At 36.6% G+C, this 18,341-nt stretch overlaps 1 protein-coding gene across 3 annotated transcripts; it reads left to right on the forward strand.

Moving 5' to 3' along the window:
• Nucleotides 1-12,324: 12,324 nt before the first annotated feature.
• Nucleotides 12,325-17,653, forward strand: LOC131013958 (uncharacterized). Of its 3 annotated transcripts, XM_057941896.1 has the most exons (4): nt 12,325-12,596; nt 14,550-14,613; nt 15,129-15,931; nt 16,007-17,653. In XM_057941896.1, exon 4 carries the CDS (start codon nt 16,008-16,010, stop codon nt 16,953-16,955), a length of 948 nt encoding a protein of 315 aa, XP_057797879.1. In that variant the 5' UTR covers nt 12,325-12,596; nt 14,550-14,613; nt 15,129-15,931; nt 16,007; the 3' UTR covers nt 16,956-17,653. The 3 variants fall into 3 exon arrangements, with proteins under 3 accessions (XP_057797879.1, XP_057797880.1, XP_057797881.1); XM_057941897.1 differs by having other exon boundaries at nt 15,129-17,653; XM_057941898.1 differs by lacking the exon at nt 12,325-12,596 and having other exon boundaries at nt 14,329-14,613.
• The last annotated feature ends 688 nt before the right edge of the window (nt 17,654-18,341 follow it).

Genomic DNA, 18,341 nt, shown 5'->3' on the forward strand with positions numbered 1-18,341 from the left:
GAGTTCAGATGGCTGTCTCGAACTCTCTTGCTCGAACACTCTTTTCTCTCTTTAGTAGAAAAGGGGTTCAAATTTTCAACTATGATTACTGATAACAGACTTTCAAGTAATCAAGGTCTAGGCTAAGAATGGAAGAATATTTGCCTAAATGCTCTAAGAGAATTTATGTATATCAGAGAGAAGATTGATATTTACAACAATTTGTATTCTCTTATTCGATTCAAATATTTGGCTAAGGAAAGGCTGAGTCTTAATTTTGGCAGAGCTTCAGCGTAAGTCATTGAATCGGTGAGAAAGAAGGTTGTTCCATGAGCTCTATTTATAGGCGGATTCTGGGGAATAGATCCGTTGGAGGGGATCCTTCAACAATATCTGCCGTTTAGCTAATCATTTCAAATAGTATTCGTCCTCTATATCTTTTACGCCGTAAGAGTATGGTCTTTCTTACACAGGAGATGATGTTACAGGATAAAGTAACACGGTAATGGAAACTCTGCAGGTTGAAGGACGATTCACCATATCCTTGCATTAAATGCATTGTCCTTTACATTAAATGCGGCGAGTACTGGAAGTATTCAATTTGTCCTTCGTTAACATTGAGTGTGTTATACATTACTCCAGCTTCAGTCCGTATCTGCACTATCAGTCCGACGTTTTCATTTGAAGCATAACTTTAGTTGTATTGAATGCTTCGACTGATTCAAGTGTACTTAAGTGTTTCCCTAACAATAGTATTTCAGTACAGATACATTCATTAAATTCGTCATTTATTTCAGGTGGACTTCAGTCTTCAGTATGGTGTTCAGATCTTCAGTTCTCCAGTCTTTGCCACTTCCGTCTATACTAGAAAAATGAACTCCAACAGTTGAGTTCAAAAGAGTTCTAGTCTAGCAACATAAAATCTAAGGGTTTGGGATCATAAAACTAGGGATGTCAATGCAGCCCGAAACCCGTGGGCCGACCCGAATAACCCGACAAAATTAGAGGGTTAGGGTTGAAAAATTGCAATCCGAAAAAACCTCCAACCCGATTAGCCCGCACCCGACTAACCCGGAACCCGATAGGGCTAGCCTGAAAATCCGGTGGGCTGACGGAATTGTGACTGATGCATCCAATTACAACTTCTGTTATGTTTAGATCTATGGTATTTGCTTAAATATATATATGTAGCCTCATTAAAAAAAGTGAAATTAATTAGTTAGAATATATATGTGTGTGTGTGTGTGCAATCTCATTAAAAAAAGTGAAATTAATTACGGATTTTTTGTAGAAATTGATTATTAGTATCTCATTAGTTAGAAATTAATTATTAGTATCTCATTCTAAAGTGATACCAATTTTTTTTTTTCCTGTCAATGAGACGTGCATGGCAAATCCACTAATTATTCAGTAATAATCCAGATTGATTCTAGTGCATTGATACATGTTAAATTTACTATCTCATTTTAATATAATTTTGTTTATGTAATCTTGAATATCTTATATTTTTGCATTTCATGCTTTGCTATATAATTTATATCTTTAATATCTATGTATATTTTATACATTATACATTACATCATTAGTGGTGAAACGAGAAATAATACGGTAAATAAAAGCAGTAAACGACACCGGATTTACGTGGTTCGGTCGAGAAGACCTACGTCCACGGGGGTTTTGGGGGTTTTCCACTATAATTGAGAGAGTATTTTACAGTTTACAAATTGTAGGCTAAGAAAGAATGATTATTCCCTTAATGAGAGTTAAAAGGAGCTATTTATAGGAAAGGGAGAAAGTAAGGGCCTTGGGCCTATTGGGCCCATTAACCCACTAGCCCTAAATAATTGGGCCCCAAGCCCCTATTACATGAGCTTCGCTCTTTAATCGAACCGAGAGTCGTGCTGCACTGCTGTAGTAATTCCCTGTCAAGTCCAACTGAACCAAATATTAATAATAATAATAGCATTAATAATAAAGATAAAAGGAAAATACTGTAGCCTTGTTCAGCACAGCGCTGGTGCATATTTCAGTCCTCATCAGCTACTCCCCCTAGTCTGGTTGAACCGGGTATTCTTCGTGTTCAGCCAGCGAAATGTTGTTAAAGCTAGCGCTGTGCTGTTTTCCTTAATCCCTGTAAATCATGAAGACATAAGAGTTTTAATACTGTAAGAAAGCAAAGATAAGCATTTTCCCCTTGACTTTGGAATTGTAGTTCCAAGTTAGATTTCCTTCTTGTTTGTTGAATGTTGACAAAGATAAATAATTTCCATTTCTTTGGGCGCATAAGAAGACCAGCGCTGAGAATACCCCATATTGAATACTTTGCACAGATAAGCAATATAAATGCTTTGTGTTGGATGAATCAGAAGACCGTTGCAAGAATACCCGAATAACATAGGAAGACCCATATCGAAAATGAGAAATATGATACTTTGATCCTGTGAGAAAACCCGTCATAAATATTTGTCGAGTCTGAACAATATACCCTGTTGTTGAGCGCGTAAGAAATCCAGCGCGTGAGAAGACCAATAGATAATATGCGCGTAAGAAAACCAGCGCATGAGAAAAACGATGGATGACAATAGCACGCCAAAAGGCGGCTTATTTCTCGCTGAGCAGCGATTAGAATAAATCAAAGCAGCCCATAGAGCAGAGGCGCAAAATAGTGTAGCCCGTAGAGTAGAGCAGAGCATCCCGTAGAGTAGAACAGAGCATCCCGTAGAGTAGGGTAGAGCAGCCACAGAGTAGCGAAGAGCATTGGAATCATGGCAGAGAATTGAAATCACGGCAAAGCATTGGAATCACGGCAAAGCATTGGAATCCCGCACTGTGGCAGAGCATTGGGATCACGGACGGTGGCAGAGCATTGGGGTCACGGACGGTGGCAGAGCATTGGGGTCACGGACGGTGGCAGTGTCACGACCGGTCCTAATTAAGGATAATTAAGCCGGGGAAATCGTGACTAATGGAGGGATATTAGAAGCGGGGTAGAAAGGGGATAATTAAACAAAGAAGAATCACATTTCATCATTTAACAAAAGGGATATTTATAATATAACAGAAGTTTAGTCGTATAGACTCAAATAACTAATAAGTTCAGATATCTCTGACTTAGCCAAATAAACATAAAACTTCTGAGTACGCAGCGGAATAAGGTTCTGATTACATGTATGAAGACATGTAACCCTAGAGTTCATTAATACATAATAAGACAAAAGAATCCCGCTCGTCACTTCATCAACATCGGCAGCTGCTCAACCTGCACATTTAGAAATATATGCAGGGCTTGAGTACAAAAGTACTCAGTGGGCACGTATGCCTAAGTATAAAATACATGCTTCAAAACTGTAAATTGTCATGCCATAATAAACAGTACAGCAAGGGAGTTTTTCGCTAAAAGGCCCAAGCTTACTAAATTCATTTGTGATTCTTAAAGTTCGACTGCAGTCTAAGTTCTCTTGTAATCTATCATATCTGGAACTTTGTGCCGGAGAGGTGGCCACCTCTCACGGTCACTTGACCGGCCAACCCGCTAGATGACTCACGGTCACTGGTGTACACTAGCCCTGGCAGGATAGCTATCAACTGCTCAAGACCCGAATTCGATTACATGATAAAAGTCACATCAGATAGATATCATACTGAAATTTAAATATTTTATGGCAAGACAAAATTTGAAATATCTTCAATTAATTTAATCATGAAATAACTTGCTTGAACATAACATTTAAACTCATTTGATATATATGAAAGTAATGCCCACCTGTTAGAAACTTTTTGTGGTACAGTAGCTCCTTGACTGATTATTAATCTCGTGCTTGACCTTTATTACGAGAATATAAATAAGATATTGCTCGAATAAAATCATCAAATGAGAATGTGTATTTAACTATGCATGATCCTTATGCATGAATTATTATTATGAAATAATAATCAGGGAATTTCTATTGTTAATCCAAGCTATTGGATTTAAACAAAAGCTAAGTCTCGTCTCATGAAGCCGGATAAAAATTAATCCGTTCTCTTAGGGTGTTCTAATTCGCCAATTAAATAAATCCATCCTTCGTGGTCGTTACTAAGATATAACTAATTCGGCTTATTCGCTGAATAATCTCATAAAATCTCTCGGCTTAATAAATAGGAATAGTAATGTTATAAGATTAAATAATTAAAAGGCTCAACATAAGGCAGCCTAATAATTAATTAAACAAATATGGGCTTGATTTAAATAAATCGTGGCATTCCAATAATTAAATTGAAAAGTTTAGTTGGAGTAATTCATGGACTCAAGTAATTAAAAAAAATTTAGGGCCCAGTTGAATAAATAATCAAGGCCTAAAGAAAATAATTAGGAGGCCCAATCGGAATAAAATAACAAAGCCCAATGAATTTAATTAAATTAGGCCCAATGAATTAATTAAATTAGGCCCAATGAATTAATTAAATTAGGCCCAATGAATTAATTAAATTAGGCCCAATGAATTAAACTAAAGCCCAAGCAAAATAATTGAATTAGGCCCAATTATAATAAATACAACAAGGCCCAAAAATAAATAATTATGAAGCCCAAAGAAAATAAAATAAAGGCCCAAATTTTCAGCCCAACTCAAGCCCACTGTAATTTAAAATAAAATCGGCTCACTGAAACGAAGCCCAAATAAGGAGTCCATACAAATCAAAACAACAATTAAATCAAAGCCCATATAAATAAAATCGGAGGCCCAATCAGTAATTGAAATCGGCTATTTAAATAAAATCAGAAGCCCAATATTAATAAATAAGCCAGTCCAACTCAAGCCCACTAAAAATAAATCAACAAGGCCCAAAGAATTACATAAATAAGCCCAATTAAAATAAATAAGCCCAACTTTTTTTTTTAATTAATCGAGCCCAACTTAAAATAATTCGGTCCACAACAGTTAAAAGTGGACAAGCCCAAAGTCAATTAAAAGAGAAAGCCCAATCTAAATAAATGGAAAGCCCAAATATAAAAAAAAATCGAGCCCAAAGTAATGGCCCAACACCCAATTCTCTTCCCCCTTTTCCTTCCAAATTCGGCTGAGAGCCCTTCTCTCTCTACCTCAATTCCTCCCCATCTCTGTTCTCTTTCTTTCTCTCTGTTGGAGCCGCTCCCTTCGGTTTTCTCTCTCTCTCTCTCTCGATCCGCCTCCAGCCGAGGTGTCGGCCGTCGCGGCTCCGGCGAGGCCGCCTGACTCCTCTCATCTCGAGTCATCTCTCAACACACTCGGTCCTTTCTCTCTCTCAAAGCAGACGCACGACGCTCCTCAAAATCCAGTCGGTTCCATCTTTTCCGGCCATCCAGCCGTCACTGCTCCGGTCAGCTTCGACTGGCGACGCGTCCAACCCCGGCGACGTCCTCTATCTCTCTCCGCGTAGAACTCAGTCGAGCCCTATCTCTGGAATCAGCGCCGCGGTCACATCCTCGTCTGAATCCGGCGACTCAAACGGCGCTGGTCGTCGTCTGGGAGTGGCTGCTGCTTCGCCTGGAGTCGCCGCCGGCTGGAGTTGCAGCTGCTCGTCCGGTGGTCAGCGCCTGCTGGAGGAGCGTTGCCGCCGCCCGCTGCTTAAGCCTTCCATCGCCGCCGTGCTGTCACTGAGCAACCGGCGAGAAGAGTACGCCGCTGCTGCTGGATTTGGGCGAAGGGTACTCCGCCGCTGCTGCAATCCAATCGGCGAGGGCCATCACCGAGGTCGGGAGTCGTCTGCCTTTCACCGTTCGACGCCGTCGACGCTGCTGTTCTCGCGAGTCGCCGCCCAGATATCGTCTCTCAGCTTGACTAAGTAGAGCAGCGCCCCTCATCTCTAAAAGCTAAGTCTCCATCTACTCTATTGTAAAGCTTGATTTTCCTTGTTGTGCTTAGTATGTTGAGTCCCTTAAGTTCTTACATACAAGTATAGTGATTGGTGTTCTGCCTTATAGAGTGTGAGATGTCTTTGTTCTATCCCCTGCTATTGTATTTTGATTCATGTTGCTACATGATGGGAGCTCTCATGGCTTTGGTTGTACAGTGGTAATATTTCAATGTATGAATCATACTACTTCCGTGAAATGCCATAATTCATGGGTTCGCATATGTGGTTTGCTATGAGCTCTATAGATATGAATACAACAGGAAAGTAACTGATGCTATTTCATATAGAGTATGTAACTTTGCTAAGTTTTTCAAGCTTATGGTCATCTATCATTTGAAACTGATATGATGCTGGTATGGATGTGGGTGCATTGAAGGAATGGAATAGTGTAAATACCTTGAATGTCTTGTTGAATGGCTGTTTCGTTGTTGGATTATATGCAGCAAAATGAACTGAAATAACCAAGTTGCTGTTCATAAATGTAGGTGGAATCCTGAGTGCATTAAAGAGAATTCAAAGAAGGCTTACCTCCTTGAAGTTTGGCAAGAAGAAGAGTACTTTACTCCCCTTGAAACTTGACGGACAGTGAATGAAGTAGGGAGTTTGTTGGCTGGGGTTGATACTAATAATTCATTGGTGAAGACTTGAGTGTAATGGTGGGGGAAAAAGAAAGAAAAACATAATGATAGTGGTGTATAGAAGTTGGGGAACAAAGTTTAATGGAAAGAAAAAGAGAAGAAAAAGAAATAAAAAAAATGTAGAGGAGAATTATTGATGTATTTTCTCTGTCTCGATGATTCTGTAACTGTAATAAAATACTGGCTTCGATTCTACTTGATATCGTATATTTACATAAATCTCGATTTCGACATGTGATATCTCGCTAAAATCGATAAGTTATAAAATGAATCTAAATTAAATCCGTAGATTTAATTTGTTCGTTGTCTTGATATTTAAATTAAATCCGCAGATTTAATTAACTTCTTGAGTCGGAAATAATTCACGACCTGAGTAACAATAAAATCATATTCCATCTCGCTTAATTAAATAACGTGACTTTGCTAAGTCAGTTATAACTCTGAAATAATATCATTGACTGCTTTAACAATATAAATTCAGGATCATAAGCTGAATTCATATCAGAATAATATCCGTTTTCATTCACTGATGAACAAAAATACACACTCATTACTGGATTTAAAATATATAAAAGAGCGGGTCACTACAGGCAGAGCGTTGGGGTCACGAACGGTGGCAGAGCATTCCTCTGCTGCTTCCCCCCTTTGTATGCATTCCTTTGCTGCTTCCCTCCTTGCCGGCTGGAACACTCTGCGCGGAGCATGGAAGACCCGGGGGGTGCAACCAACTTTCGCGGCTTACGATTAAACAGTAACCCTCTGCGCGGAGCATGGAAGACCCGGGGGTGCGACCAACTTTCGCGGCTTACGATTGAACAGTAACCCTCTGCGCGGAGCATGGAAGACCCGGGGGGTGCGACAAACTTTCGCGGCTTACGATTGAACGGTAACCCTCTGCGCGGAGCATGGAAGACCCGGGGGGTGCGACCAACTTTCGCGGCTTACGATTGAACAGTAACCCTCTGCGCGGAGCATGGAAGACCCGGGGGGTGCGACCAACTTTTGCGGCTTACGATTATTGGAACAACTCGCTAAACAACGATTAACACTCCTTTGCTCCCTCCCGAGTGAATGCTGGTTGTGGGTGTACACCCTACTCCCCCCTCTGGTGACATGTGCATGCCTCGCAAAAACATGTCAAGTGTGTGTGTTTGGTGCTCATGCTTGTGATGATTGTGTGAGAGTTAGCATAACTACAATTCCCAAGTAACATAATTCAAGTTGCATTTCAAGCCCTAGCACATATGCAGAAGGTATGCAGCTTCGTTTATTAATAATGTCATATTTCAAGTCTAAGCACATATGCAGAAGGTGTGCAGCTTCGTTTATTAATAATGTCATATTTCAAGTCTAAGCACATATGCAGAAGTTGTGCAGCTTCCAAGATGATGTTGTGATTACATAAATCCCATCAAATATCATATAAATCAGGGTTTTGCCCAAGTAAAGAAGTACTAGAATATTTCCCAAATCCCTATCATGCTTACATGTTCCTATAAAATACCCTAAGATCATAATTTTGCCTAGTGATAAAGCATAATACTCCCCCATCATGCTCACATGCTTCCACGGGATAAAGTTCAGCGAAGTACCTGAATTACCTGAATAATAAAATACAAATGATAATTTTATTTTTACGCCTTTAACCTGATTAGCCTGGTGGGCTAGCCCGAAACCCGAAAGTTTAGGGTTAGGGTTGAAGATTTACAACCCGAAAAAATCTCCAACCCGATTAGCCCGCACCCGACTAACCTGGAACCCGATAGGGCTAGCCCGAAAACCCGGTGGGCTGGCCCGATTGACATCCCTAATCAATACTAAGGATATGATATTTCTTTTTATTTTTAATAGCCGCCAAATAATTAATGCTTTTATTGATTTTTAATTTATTTATATGAATTTAAAAAATACTAGTAAATTATATTTGTACAAATTTGTTTTTAGAAAAAAAAAATGTAGAAGTAAAGCTCTTTATATAGGCTACCAAATAATTACTGATTTTATTGATATTTAATTTGTTTATATCAATTTTAAAAATAATAAATTATATTTATAAATAAATAGAATTTTTTTAATGTGGACAAAAAGATTCGAACTCTAATGTATAAAATTTGAAATAAAGCTCGTTCCCAAAAAAATGCCACATTATTAATGTTTCTTGACATTTAAGGTATTAAAGAACCTTTCAAAAAAATATGTATATTGTATTAAAGAAAAAAAAAATCTCTGTGCAAATAATATTTTTAGATAAAATTAATTCAAATAATTCAAATGCAGGTGAAAAGATTTGATCCTATGTTTGTAAAATAGGTACTATAACCATTTAAATTATTAATGCTTTGTTTGATATTTAATTTAATAGGCAAAAGTGTCTCATTCCTTATTCATATTTTGAAAAATGCTCACCCTTATCATGCAAAGCTGTCCATGCCCTAAATTACTAAATAACCCTTAAGTGGGTCAACATCAAATGTAATCATTTCGGCAGTCTTACACAATCTTACACATTTTTGAGTTTCAATGCATTTTTTTACAATAATTTGTGATGTTGACCGAAATGATTACATTGAGTGCATGCAATAATTTTTTTTAGACTGTATATATATATATATATATAGGGTTAGCTTATATTGAGATTTTAAATATTTTGAGATTTTGAGATAAATGAACATATCAATAAATTCTTTGAACATAACCAATATAACTGATGAACATATGAATCTATTTAATTTATTTAAAAAACACGCCACTTGTAGGGATTGAACCCCAGACCAACGCGCGTTCATAAAAATTAATTGACAAGTTCATCAAAATGTACTTATATGTTCATTTATCTCAAAATCTCAAAAAATATATAAATCTCAATTGAACCAATTCCTATATATATATATATATATATATATATATATATATAGTGTTCATATCTTTAAATTGTAAATATTATCGACCAGACACTAATTAACACTTAAACAATATATTAAATTAAATTCAGCAAAATAGTAAAAATTAATATAAAGATACAAATAGATAGAATAAAAACTTTTATGTCGATATAGCATCTGTCCGGCCGGTGAAATGGCCAGAGCAATGTATCCGACCGGGTACATTTCAGGTAAACAATGACCCGGCCGGACACATTTTTCCTTGAAAATTACCGGTCGGATAGATATTATTTAGGCATAAAATATTCTATTTTATTCAATTTCATAAAAAAAAAAAGTCAAGAAGCTAATAATATATATCCATGCGTATCTATCTTAAATTTTTTATTTTTTTTCCCTTTAATATCTTAATTTCAATACATATATTCTTTGAAATTATTTGTATATATATATATATATATATATATATATATATTGTGTTATTCTTGAATGTTGATATATAGTATATAACACTATATATATCGTGTTAATTAATCCATATCTTTAAATTTAAAATATATATATATATATATATATATATATATATATATACTCAAAATCCGTCCCAAATAAATGCATGCTTGTTACCCAAAAAAATCATGCATGTTACCAAGTGAATTATGCAAGAACCGATACATAAAGGACAAAAATATCTTTCTAAAAAATTTGATTCTCTTTTGATAGACATAAAGCCGATTGTATTGGCTTCAATCACTTTTTTTTTCGTCCATATATCTTATCTCTATTTAACACTATATTTACCTTCCTTCTTTTTTTTACTCACCAATATATACATATCGGCTTCAATCACTTTTTTTTACTCACCGAGAGAGTTCAAAATTGAAGCACGTCAGACACAAGCTTCTTCATCATCCATGGCATCTTCTTCACAGGTTTTTATTTTTAATTTTCATGAAATAGAATAGAATAGAATAGAATAATTTATGCTAAAAAACGATCGGTCCGGCCGGTGAAGTGGCCGGATAAATCGGTCCGGCCGAGTACATTATTTAAATGAAACATACGGCCGGATTGATTTTTCCGGGAACTTCACCGGCTGGACCGATCGTTTTTTAGCATAAAATATTCCATTTTAATTAGTTGTATGTTTATATTAATTATTAGTAATTTACTGAATTTAATTTAATTATATTGTTTAAGTAATAATTATTGAATTATTATTGCGAGTTTTGCTAGGTATTACATTGCATTGTTTATGTGTGTTTTGTGCAATTTAATAAAATAAAGTATTTTATGCCTATAGAGAAACTATCCGGCCGGTACTATGCCCGAAATAATGCACCCGTCCGGAACAGTTTCAATCTGAAATGTACCCGGCCGGACACATTTTACCGGGCACTTCACCGGCCGGATAGTTGCTCTTTAGGCATAAAATACTTTATTAAATCTATCTGTATGTTTATATTAATTATTACTATTTTACTGAATTTAATTTAATTATAATTGTTTAATTATTAATTATTGAAACTGTTATTACTTGGTATTAATTAAATTGCAGTTTTTTAATATTTTACTGAATTTAATTAAATTGCTTGGTATTAATTGCAGTTTAATATTTTACTGAATTTTACTGAATTTAATATTAAATTGCTGAATTTTACTGAATTTTACTGAATTTAATTGCAGTTTAATATTAATGAATTTTACTGAATTTAATTACTGAATTTTACTGAATTTAATCGCAGTTTAATATTTTACTGAATTTAATTGCAGTTTAATATTTTACTGAATTTTACTGAATTTTAATATTTTACTGAATTTTACTGAATTTAATTACTGAATTTTACTGAATTTTACTGAATTTAATATTAAATTGCAGTTTAATTAAATTGCTTGGTATTAATTAAATTGTAGTTTTTTAATTATGCCTATTTGTATTATTTTTGTAGCACCCCGTACTTTTCCTCAGGTTGTGAGATAGTGTCTAAACACTATTGAGAGTACTGAGATGTCGAGTTACGAGACTACTTTTTTATGAGCAGATAAGACAGATTGTCTTTTAAATAGAGATACAAGTGAATAAACCGATGATGGAATTAGAGTGATGAGATTTGAGAAATGAGTTGAGATAGAGATGCTGATTGATTTGAGCTGAGATTTTATTTTATTTCCAACTACCGGGAATAGAGTTACCGGATACTGAATTATTAGAGATTGACTGTCCTATTAAGAAAAATAGGAATACTGAGTTGGAAATAGAGTTGAGGAAGAAAGAGTGAGAAACCTAGATATATAGAGTCGGTCTGAGAGACGTCTAGCTTATTTGAGTCTGCCGACTGTTTTGATGTGATGTTATGTGAATTTACGTGACTGAGTGATTATGTGATTTTGTGACGTGTGTCATTATGACCAAGTGATTATGATTTTTATTTGAGACTTTTGCACTTGGAATTTTGTTTAAGTTTCCAAAGCAAGTATGGTTTATTTTTACCGGGAAATCAAATGATGCCGGTTTATGAAAATTTTTCCGAGCATAATATTTTTTTTAAATGATTTTTCCTACGAAGAGGAATATTATAATTGAGTGAGTGCCCTAATATGAGTGCTATAATTATTATTTTGGTCACATGAATATTTATGATGTGGTATTTTATTAATGAGTGACATTACCATAGTTTGTGATTTTATTTGATCACCTTTCACACACTTTATTTAATTACCCATACCATATGTTATATGCCTAAATTTTGCTAAGTATAGAATTGAGAGAGTAGAGAGTTGAGAGTACATTAGAGAGAGTGTAGAGATTAGTGAGAGGAAAGTGTAGAGATTTGAGAGAGAAAGAAGAGATTAGAGTGAGAAGATGCATTAATTAGCAATATTCCCTAAGATTGTGAAATCTCCTTTAAAGATCCACAAGATCAAATACAATCTTGCAAGCTAAATTCTTCTCTCTCCCTCACATGGAATTTTCGAAAATCATCTCTCTCTCTCTCCCAAAATTTTCGACCAACACAAACATACACTCATCTTCTCCATTACTCAACTCCACCATTTTCCTCCATTAATGGGAACCTTCGAAGCTTCCTAAAATTTTACCAAACACTTCAAACCACTCTAATATCCTTCATAAACATATTCTATCCACTTTTAAACAAGAAAATCCTTGAAGAAGAAGCTCCAAAGTAGAGTGAGAAAGTTTGAGTTTTGGTGAAGAACTTGAGTAAGTAATCTCCATATTTATAGATTAGACTTGTATGAGTGTGTATATGAGTTTATTTGAAGGATTGGAGCAAGAAATCACCCCCTCCCTTTTTCCTTCAAATTTTCGAAAAAATGGGTATCTTACCCTTCAAAAATTTTTCTTCTTCTTTCCTTGAATTGAGGTGAGAAAAATGATCTATGTGATGTTTGGTAATGATTTGTGTGTGTTTTGAAAAGCTATGCTTTGTGATGTAAAAATTTGGTTGAGTTAGTTTACCCCAAATTGGGAATTTTTGAGTTGATGATCAAGGTGATGAATTGATGATGAAAATGAGTCTATGAGGTGTATATGATGATGATTGATGGAGTAATTTGAGTATATGATGTCAATTGGAGTTTTGATGTGAGTTAGTTTACTAGAATTAGGGATATGTGTATATATGCCCTTATTTGTGAATTGATGGTTTTGATGTGAGATAAAATGACTAAAATTGATAGATATATGATGAGATTAAAGATCCATGTGAGTTTATAAAATTTCTTAGAGTTTAGTTTAATAAAAATTAGGATCTTCTTGTCTATGTGTCTATTAAGTGATTTAACTTAAGATATGTGTAATTGAGCATGATAGTAGTGTTTTAATATGTTTGATTAAGTCTAATGTAAGCTAAGTAAAATTTGGACTTAGTTTAGTTTGAAGGAGTTTTTGAGTTCTCATATGATGTGGGGTTAACGAATGATAAAATGAGGTCAAATTGATTTATGATCATTTTGTGAAGTTGTCATGCTTTTGTTGAGAATTTTATGATGATATATGAGTTTTTCACTAGAGTTAGTTTACATGATAAAAAGGGAAATATATGTGTAAAATGAGTTACATGATGTATGAGGTCAATAATGAATGATTGAGAAATTTTGAGCATGAGATTGAAAAGAGAATTTGATTGATACGTTGTAGAAACGTTTTCCTTGGGATTTGAGTGGATGATGAAAGAAAAGAGTCAAGATTGAGTATTATGAGTATTTTGATGTATTTGAATGTTTTTAAGTGCTTTAAGTGCTTAAAATGAGTTTTGATGTGGTTGCTTTGTATAAATGTTAATTTGAGCATTTAAGAGTTGGGAATGAATTTTTGGTGATTTTTCGTAGGCTACTGACCTACTGTGATCGACGGTTTGTCGATATCAAAAAGCTTTGAAAATTTTACATAATGTCCCTACATGAGTCTTGAGCACCTCTGTAAAATTTCAAGTCATTTGGACTTGATTTACTATTTTTATAAAATGCAAAACCAAATCTGCACATTTCTGCCGGGAATTTCAGAGAACAGGGGACAAAGTCATTCATTTCAGTGACTTCCTGTGTGAATTAGATTTCCAAATTTTTATGGTATCAACCTTACTGTATGGGCTAGATATCCACCAAATTTGAGCTCAATTGGACAACATTTACTATTTTAAAAAAATCAATGTTTCCGATTGCTCAAAACTGCCGAATATGGTAGACCTTGGTAAAAACGCCATATCTCTCAAACCACTTGTAGTTTCTGACTCTACTTTTTTTTAAATGAAACTAGACTCAAATACCTTTCTTTTGGTATGAGTCTGGAGTCCAGGGGATGTCGGAGTCAGAACTTGTTAAAGTTTGAAGTCGAGTCTGTGTAAAAACAGAACATGTCTTGATGACGTTTGATGGTATTTTCTTATGTGCCTTATGTGATTGTGTTGCCTAAGTGTTTGAATGATATTAGACGAGTCTTATATGAGAGATGAATCGAGACTTAGAACCATGATTTTCTTGAAACCTATCCTTGGACTTAAGGTTTTGAAATGAGTAAAGAGTTTATGTAGAGTTGATTAAGAGATAGAATATAATATAGAGCATGAGTTGAGGCATGAGTTTTTGTCGTTGAGTTTCTAATCGGGATTCATTTTATGACATGAACCTTCGATGATGACGATGATCCCTGAAGACACGAGCAGAGCAAGGAAGTAAGTAACTCCACTTTGACGGGAGTTTTTGAGTAAGGTCTTCAGGTGGGCAATATTTTGAGTATAAATATATTATCCGAGTTTTCTAAAATGATTTGATGATATAATGATGTTATGAGATTAACAAATGTTTTGAGATAAATGATATTTGAGAACTGTTTGACTTGCCAATTTTTGATGTTGAGCTTGTGTGTTACCCTCTACTGATGAGACGAATTCGGTCCTGCCACAAGCGGGATTTTGTGCACAGAGGTGACTGTGAGCCGTCTTCGGGTCGGCCGGTCACGGTACTTGAGAGGGAGGCCTACTTCTCAGTACCTTTGATGATGAGTAGTGGAAGTGGTACATACATGATGAATGTTTAAACTGCGCAGTTACTTATTTATGATGTTGATTATGAAAACTGCATGCACAGATTCATTGATACTAACTTATTTCTGTGTATTGCTGAGATGTGGCAAGCTTCAAACTTATAGCTCTAAGAGCACCTTTCTTGTTTTTCGGCATTTGCCCACTGAGTATTATGTACTCACGCCCTGCATGTATTTCTAAATGTGCAGGCTAAGCAAGGAGTGAGATTGGTCTGGTGCTGGTGGGGGATCGTTAGATGACGTATTTACTTTATCGTATTTCCTTTTTATCGATAAAGTCTTGTTGTGAAGTTACTTTAAATATAAATCAAGTAATATACTCACGGTTATGTGTCTCCATACATGTAACTGGTTCGCCTTTTGCTGCGATACTCTGCATATTATGTTTCCTTATGAAAAATAAGCTATACCTGTTTTGTTTTTGTTCGTGAAATTCCTGATAATTAAAAAGTTATAACGACGTTGACGATTTTACCCTTGGGTTCAATTAATAATATTTTCCTTAGCATGCTTTGATGTGAGCTTCCGCTTGATGTTCGACCTATTCTTCTTATCTTTTATTCTTTAAAAATAGTCGTATCGATACTCGTACCCCACTATCACTAGTGTCGGGATTTCGGGCTGCGACAGGGTGGTATCAGAGCAGGTCGTCTGCTCTGAGTCTATTGCTTGACTGAGTTGAACCTTTGATTACTGGTATCTTTTTAACTTGAGTACTAGTCTAATTTGAATTCTTAGGCTAGTTTGAGAGAGTCAGTTTGAAACGAAACCCCAGCACCCCATCTCCTCCGGCTTAACGAGGTAAGAGGTTGATGTTGTTTCTTATTGCTTTTCTGTTAAAAGCTGAGTTTGGGTTACTAATGAGTTATGAATTGTTTTGATGACGGAATTATTTGAGATGATGGAATCTGATATGAGGCAGTTGATGTGGAATATGAGGAGGAATGTTGAGGCTAGTATAGCCGATGCCCCACCGTACCAAACGAGGACGAGTATGTTGTTGATTGAGATGTACCAAGTAAGTTTCGTCATCCATTTTCTAATGGATATGATGTTTTATATTACAGGATGCCGAGTCATATCGAGACAGCGATGCAGCGATGGTTCAGGGAGTATATCCCGGACGAGGATGACACCTTGGGTGAACTTCTGGCACACTATCACCGACGATGGAGGAGGGCTATTCCCTACGGGATCGATGGCGCGGAGGCCATTACGCTTTTGATTCCACTACTGCCACCTTTGTGGCGAGACTGGGCGACATCTTTAGTGCCCCAGTACGTAGATACTACCTGGTTGGAGGGCATCAGGTACGGAGACCTTAGTGGCTTCATCGCGACGCTGAGCCACCGTTATTTTGCTCATGGCGATCCGCCTTCACCGCCGTATGGAGAGCTTGAGGGACCAGCCCAGGGAAGGGAGCTAGTTGTTGTGCCTCCACCTCTCGAGGAGCCGATTCTGATGGCACCTCTACCCCCAGCTGATCCGATTTCAGTTTCTCTCGAGTCCGATGATCCAGAGCCGATGGTTTTCGAGCCGTACTCACCTGGGATTGAGCGTGATCCGTTTGCGTTTGTATCACTTATTCCTTCTCCCAGTGCTGATTTCCCGCCTTGGGATTTGACACCGGCGACGACACCGTTGTCATTGCCACCTGTTGAGTCGACACAGCCGATTGATTCTACTGAGTCTGAGACGCAGCATGTTCCTTCCGATCCATATCCGAGGGTTGCCCCGCTGCCTGAGCTTGGCACTTTGGCCTTCCAGACGTACATGCACCCGATTCTATATTCACCGTACCGAGACGCTCAGGAGGGAGGATCTCGGCCGGCACGCTCCGATAGTGATGAGGAGGACCCCGAGGAGGAGACTCCAGAGATGACGGTCGGCTATGGTTGGACCCAGCCACTGCAGCGACAGACTACTGCCGATGGAGTTGATACGTGGATACCTATTCCTGAGACACCTGTCTATACTCCGATAGTGGATGAGTCAGATTATGACAGCCCGTATTAATTGAGGCGACGAGCTGGATCTCGAGAGATGATGCCTAGTGATTACGTATGTCTTGTAGACGCGTATATATGTATAGGTGCATAGTTGTTATATATATATATAGGTAGAGAAGCATAGTATAGTGTGTATGTGTGTATAGCCTAGATCTATATATGCTTAGTATGTATGATGCTTGTATAGCCAGAGCATCATTTTGGAGTTAGGACTTTTGTGCATAAGACTTCACTTTTGTAAAAGACCTCGATAGAGAGGCAATTTTCCATATATGTATATATATACAAGAGATGTTTATGATTAGTGAGTTTCACTATCTTTAGCAGAGCTTTGAGAATGATGATGATGCTGATGCATGATGAAAAATGAGAAATAGAGATTGATGAGAATTTCGAACGATGATAGACGAGAAATAGACTGGATGAGAGTTTTGAGAACTTTGAGATCACAAATGAGATATAGAAGTGAAATGAGAAACGAGGATTTGTATTTTGTAAAGACGAACGGTTAGTTTAGAGATCGATAGTTATATAACTCTTTTTCCTTTTGTAGTATACCTCCGAAAAGAAGAGGGAACCAAGCATAAACCGAGAAGAAGATGAAGAAGATGAAGAAAAAGAACAGAGAAACCAACCGTTGAGATAATACGACGAGAGTTAGAGTTTTCATCGCGATTTAGGGACATGACCCTAATAGGACGAACGTGTTATGGAGACTTCATGGAATGCATAGATACTATTGACCAATAGTACTTTGAAATAGAGGTACTTTCACCGGGACCGCGCGTTTCATCGCTAGAGTAGTCGTGAGAGTAGACTTATTGAGTCCCTATCCCGCTTGGTCGTATTTAAATTTTTCTGCATCCATTTGAACTCCAACAGGAGATGAACTATTTCCTATTGAGAAAATTTTTCCAGATCCACTGTGTTTGAGCCCGAGCCATTTGTGTTGGAAATCCTTGCCCCTTGCTTTAACAGTGGACAATTTATTCATTTTCCACTTAATGGATTGTTTCTACCTCCAGTATTGATTTATTTCTATCATATCATATCTCAGTTTTTGTTCTAGATTTTGTTCTAGCTTTTGATCTTACCTTAATTGTAACTTCTTCATTATCCTTGAAATAGCACTGGCTATTATGGAATCATTCCATTACTTGAGCTCGTCTTGTTCAAAATCAAGCATTTTTATTCATCACATCCTATTTCCTACCACATCCGACAAGAGTTAGGAATGTCTAGGTAACTAGGATGGTATAACAATAAGAGTGTTTGGAAGAAACACGATATATGGGAGCAGCCATAGAATATAATTATTACGGGACGAGCACAACTTTTCGATTATGGATTTTCTTATATTAGCCAAGTATGCAACAAGCTAACAAATTCGAGG

Source organism: Salvia miltiorrhiza, chromosome 3, assembly GCF_028751815.1.
Source record: "Salvia miltiorrhiza cultivar Shanhuang (shh) chromosome 3, IMPLAD_Smil_shh, whole genome shotgun sequence".
NCBI lineage: Eukaryota > Viridiplantae > Streptophyta > Magnoliopsida > Lamiales > Lamiaceae > Salvia > Salvia miltiorrhiza.